The 5,982-nt window shown below is 40.9% G+C and overlaps 1 protein-coding gene across 1 annotated transcript in view; it reads left to right on the forward strand.

Annotated features, from left to right (window-relative positions):
• Positions 1-5,455, forward strand: part of dnah7 (dynein, axonemal, heavy chain 7) — a 71,861-nt gene extending 66,406 nt beyond the window's left edge. Inside the window, exons 64-66 of the mRNA XM_041950039.1 lie at positions 1,597-1,774; positions 2,589-2,692; positions 5,249-5,455. Coding sequence (XP_041805973.1) covers positions 1,597-1,774; positions 2,589-2,692; positions 5,249-5,455 — 489 coding nt within the window. The remainder of the gene's footprint in view (positions 1-1,596; positions 1,775-2,588; positions 2,693-5,248) is intronic.
• The last annotated feature ends 527 nt before the right edge of the window (positions 5,456-5,982 follow it).

A 5,982-nucleotide genomic window follows, 5' to 3' on the forward strand; every position in this document is an offset into this window, starting at 1 on the left:
ATCATATTCTATAAGATCACCATAAGTTTGTTTTTTTCTGTGAGAACCACGTGTCTCTGAAAAGTCAACTCCTTATGAACTCGGAAAAACAAGCCCTTTTTTCAACTTTGTGACATTTCCCAACTAATCCAAGAGGGTTTTAAATAGTTTGATTTAAGAAGTAGGTTAATTTTCCCAACAAGTAATCCTTCATTTTATTAGAAACAAATCAAATTAAAAATCACTACATTTGGAGATACTCGGCTTTCACTAAACAGCAAGAGACTGAATCTGAAAAGTAACTAAAGCTGTCAGACAAATGTGGTGGAATAAAAAAAACAGTATTTGCTTCTGAAATGTGATGTTAAGGAAGTTGCATAAATTGCAAGTAAAGTAAATGTACATCAAATTTCCACTGAAGCACAGTACTTGAGTAAATATATGTAGTTACTTTCCACTGCATTTTAGCCTAGCTTCAATAGTACCACAGCTACTGAAAATATAGTTGTATGTTACACAGGTCCAGTTTCAGGTTACAGGTCTAGCTTTTGAAGTTCATAAATGTGCTTTGAAGGAACTTCAAAAGGCTTGTTTCATCCTGCTTCCAGTCTTGTTCTTCTTCTCACCTCATACAGGAAACAAGCATATCTTCCTTTCATATAAACCGAAAAGCTAAAAAATGGAAAATATTTAAAAAAAAAAAAACAAAAAAAAGGATGGTCCAACTTGAATTCATGTCTGTTTTAGTCCTCCTGTGTATATACAGGAAAGAACAGATCATTGGGAACACAGCAAATTAACGATTTTTCCAAAGACATAATTTATTTTGTTTGCTTAACTAAAGTACACTGTAGTGTAGTGAACTTGGCAATTATTGTTCCCTCAAAAACTTTCCAAAGAGCTTATCGTTACTCCCTCTAAACCTGGTGTGGTTGTGGGTCCTTAATTCCACAATGTCCTTCTGGACAGAAGTGATTAACTCACTATCTGTATCTGTGAATGTAAATCTCTCTGTTTGTCCTGTTGTTTGTTTGCTGGGGTCCAGGGCTGCAAAGGTAATGAAAAAGTCAGCCGGTTGGGCTGCCAAGAGAGTGACTTTGTTGAACTGGCGGGTCCATAAGCATATTTGCTTTTAGCTGTGCTAGTCGGTCCACTACCGCAGTCCAGACTGAAATATATCAACAACTGTCATCAACTTGTCCAACACTTCATGACCAAATGCCTGCAAAACTTAAGACGCTTGCCTCTGTACTTTGTCTTTAGTGCTAATTAGCATGCTAAACTAAGATGGCGAACATAGCAAACATTAGCAAACATATTACATCAGCATAGTAACATTGTATTTGTGAGCATGCTAGAAGGTTGATGTTAGCGTTTGGCTCATAGCGCGGCTGTGCCTAAGTACAGCCTCACAGAGCTGCTAGCATGGCTGCAGACTCTCAGTGGGTAGACTTGTAAAATGTCCAGTCACATAATCAACTGAATGTTATATTTAACCATATTGTAGTGTACTGCAGTAGCTATCCATACATTGTGTTTTGTTGTTCATTTGTGCTTTTTTAAATGTATTTTTTCTTTTATGTTTTAACTCTCTTCTCTGACCTGCTGTGTTTTCAGGACTGGTATGAGCAGGGAACGCCTGCTGTATTCTGGGTATCAGGATTCTTCTTCACCCAGGCCTTCCTCACAGGCAGCCAGCAGAACTATGCCAGGAAACACACCGTCCCTATTGATGTGCTTGGCTTTGACTTTGAGGTCCTGGATGACAAACAATATAAAAAGCCCCCAGAGAATGGTAGGATACTAACAGGGGTGTTGGAGAAGATTGGGTGTAAAACAGTGTTTTTAGACAGAGGCAAGGATGGTACTTTAATAGTAAAAGAAGGATATCTGGATAGCTTTTGATTGGATAAAATGGCCCTATCCAGCAAACCACCCCCTACTTTAATGAAGGTGAAGAAAAGACACCAGGAAGATAGAGAGAGCAGTTGAAGAGGAGTCAGAAACGGATTAAAAATGCTTCAAGGGGATGAAAAGTGAGGTTTCTAAGCAGAAAGTGAAATGAGCAGTGGGTGGAAGAGAAGAGACAAACAGATGAAAACTGACATTCGGCTGACTGAATGTGAGAGCAGCAGAGTGTAAAGTGAGAGAGGAAGTTAAAGCAAAGCCTCCCTGTCTTTCGTCTGCATGCAGACCTGCGTCAGCCCCTCGCTGTGCCTCCAGCTCTGCAGTGAGATTCTCAGTCGAAGCCCCACATAAAGCCTCACCCTCAATCAGTCCCCAGCTGGGGCGCCATCACACCAACACAGCCACAAATCTGACAGTGTGTTTGTGCATTTAGGTGTGTGCTACTGACAGGATGCAGACAGTCAGGTATCTCCAAATCTCACCCTTTTCTCTTATCCTATTAGTAGGAGAGCTCATATTAGCTTTATGAAAAGACACCGATATAGAGGTCAGTTCAGCGTGATTCACAAAGTTTTATGGTTCCTGAAAGGGCCAGCATGCATCGTAGTCACAGGATAGACAGTAGCTGGTGATGTTTATGTGATAGTAACAGCTGCCTCTCTAATGCCTCCGAGCTGTGCTTCTGTTTGTGTGTGACACAGGTGTGTACATCAGAGGGCTGTTTCTTGATGGTGCCCGCTGGGACAGAAAGACCAAACTTCTTGCTGAGTCATACCCCAAAGTGCTGCATGACCCCATGCCCGTGGTGAGGAGCACTCACAGCACACAGACACTGTACACAGATATTAGATTAGGATCCTCAGAAATGGCCTGATAATCACACAGAGCTTCCATTTTATCCCACATTCTTCCTTCAGCCTGACATCATGTTCATGTTTGCTAATTTCCTTTCATTTGTTTGCGATGACCAGCCCATAGTGAGTGATGAATCTGTCTAACTGTCATATTCAGTCAAAGCGGAGGCTGTAATGGCGTTAGCGAGGAGCAGTGTTTCATGATGATTGAAATAATACAATTGTGTGTTTTTTGTAAGCTTTCACCACCCTGTGCAGCTGTGTCGATCTCATCCATGCTGTTAGCATTTTTGTGGCAATTTGTCTATCTGCTACTTTTCATGGATGTAGCTAAAAAGCTATACAGGCAGACGATTCTTTATCCTGTCTACTGAGCTCTGATTGGTTGATTGAATCCCCAATTGCCTGAAATATGGATGTGAAATGGGAGATGCTGCTGGTTCTGGAAGTGTTTTACCTTTTCAAATGTCTCTTTAAACAATATCCTCAGTGTTGCTCAATGTAGAAACACAGGATGCTCCTGGATATTGTAACAAAATGCATGTATGAGAGAAGCCAGTAGGAGGCAAGGATCATAGCCATATGAATGGGATGCTAAAAACTTTAAGCTCTGGATGGATGTTTCTTGCTGAAATGCACCTGGGGAGTCATAGTTAACCTCTTCCCTGAAGTTTTTATGTCCACAAGCCTGTAGTTTTTGTCAAAGAACCAGATGTTGTCGAACACAGTTGTTAATCTTTTGGACTGATGTTTCAACCAGGAGAGTTTCATGCTGATCCAAGTTGTAGAATATGTCAGTGGGCACCACAGCTGAGTTAAATCACTCAAAGATCTTGAACCAGGTTACCTGAAAATGTAAAAAAAAAGATACAGGTGACAATAGTTTCACCTGAAGGTCAAGATAGTAGCTGTTCCAAGTTGGCTTTAAAGTTAATGGACTTTTTTGGGAGTGTAAGTTGAGGGCTTTTTTAAATTTAACATTTTATCAATACCTTAGAGATACCTTTTACCCGATGGGGAATTGGGAATCCCCATTTGATTGGAATTGGAATAAGAGTTGAGGTGCGAATTTGTCAGAATTTTTGCTTTGTTAAAAGCACTTTTTATCACTAAAAGTAAAAATCTGCAGAGAGAAATGTGTGGGTTTACATTTTCTATATTGTTCTGGTTTGACTCCTCATTGTGGGCGGCTATTAGGTCTTGGTGTAAGATAGCTTGGCAGTGTATGGTGAAAAACACTGCAGGCAACCAGGCAAAAAAAAAAAGAAAGAAAGTTGCATAACATGTTCTTACATAAATTTTGAGGGGAGGAACCTATTGATTCTGCTCCTGCGAATCCCTCTGGGTGTCAAACGAGACAAAAGATAATATCTATCCACATATCGAATTATGAAAATGGGGCAGATTCCAGCATTATTCAGCTTGTAAACTCCTACGAGGCGGCTGTTTTTTTTTCCATCAGAGACCGATATTGAGTCTCTGAGGAGAAAGTGAACAACAGCTTCCATCCTGTAGCCACAGCTCTACCCAGGAGGATGTTCACAGCTCCTCGTTCTCAGGACCTGATTCTGAGCAGCAGCATTGTGCCTGAAGGAAGCCTCGCTCCTTTGCTCTCTCATCCTTTTATTAATTAACTGAGCTTGATACGGTGTATGAAAGCAGACTGACAGTGATGGAAACAGAGTGCCAGTGGCAGAGAGCGAGGACTGATCAAGTTTTTTATTCTTTTTCTCCCTCTGTTCTCTCTTCTCCACAATGCATTCAGTGATTATGAATAATGCACAAGACTGTTTTTTTAATATTCAGACATTTCAGGCCAAGTTATTAACAGAATCAGTTTTTGACTCGAGCGGAACTTAATTAAAAATGTGTTTATTATTTGTGTGCGTGTTGGGCGGGGGAGGGGCTGGCTTTGAAATGCAAATCCTAACAGAGACGCCCGTTATGGAACCAGATGAGTACTTTTCTGGCTGCAACTCAACAAGCTGTTTTTGTTTTTCCTTTTAAAGATGTTTTTTTTAAATGTGTCCCAGTTTATCTCTTTTGCATAACCAAGACTTCTTAATAGCCCATGGGGACTCTTCCTTGTTAATGCTATTGTTTTATAAGTTTATGTCCCCAAAGTTCCAATTTGTAAGTTAACATTTGGGTTAAAAAAAAGAAGATCCAGGTTAGTTTTATGTGTCGCTTTCTGTCCTGACCTGTGAACCTTTTTGTTTCTTTCACAACACCCACATCCACTCATCATCATGCACTTTTCATATAATCAAGACTGTTAACTCTGTTGCTTGTCAGCGGAGGCGTAGAGAATTTCATTTGCCAGTATAATTATTCCACCAGTCAAATGTTTCTGAATGGAAAATAGCCTCTAAATGACAGTGACTATTTGCTGAAGTAGCTAATGGAGGTAGAGTGAGCGAATGTGGCAGCCACAGCTTAAAATTTATAATCTTGTCATTTGACCCGGTCGCCCCCTCCAATGCCTCTGTCTCCTCTCTCTCCATCAGATGTGGTTGAAGCCTGTCAAACGACAGGACCTTCCCCAGAGGATGTGTTACGTGGTGCCCGTCTACAAAACCAGTGAGCGGCGCGGCACCCTGTCCACCACCGGCCACTCCACCAATTATGTCATCGCCATGACGCTCAACTCCAACGTGCCGGCTGAACACTGGATCAGGCGAGGGGTAGCACTGCTCTGTCAGCTCAGCTCCTAGCCTCTGTCAGTCTGTTTCATTGAAAAGAATCAAAAGAAAACAGTCTCTACTTTATGTAGTACATAGAAATGAAAATGGTAACAATGACTACTAGTTCTTGCTTTAAGTATTAAAGTATTGTGATGATTCAGTTGATTGTGGATAACCTTAAAGTATACAATAGCTATTACTTAGCATGTAAGCATTGGTGTATGAGGACAAGTCAACAGTAATGTGCCCAAACATAGCCGCAACATTACCGATAATTGATGTTAACGTGTTGTACTTTGTAACTCAGCCACACCTGATACATTTATCTGGTTTCTAAATGTATGCATCGTTCACTGAGCCATAGCTTTCATTTAAGAATCAACTCAGCTAAACCTGCTGAACTGATAGCAGGTTTGACGAGTGAGGAGAGAAGCAGCGAGAGGCAGAGAAATGTTAACTGATGAATGTGCTACGCTACTGCGGTTTCGCAGCTGTTCACCAGTTTGTCTCTGTAACATTATGCCAGAACCATCAGAAATCATGAGTCTGGGATCTTT

The sequence above is a fragment of the Chelmon rostratus genome, chromosome 13, assembly GCF_017976325.1.
Source record: "Chelmon rostratus isolate fCheRos1 chromosome 13, fCheRos1.pri, whole genome shotgun sequence".
NCBI lineage: Eukaryota > Metazoa > Chordata > Actinopteri > Chaetodontiformes > Chaetodontidae > Chelmon > Chelmon rostratus.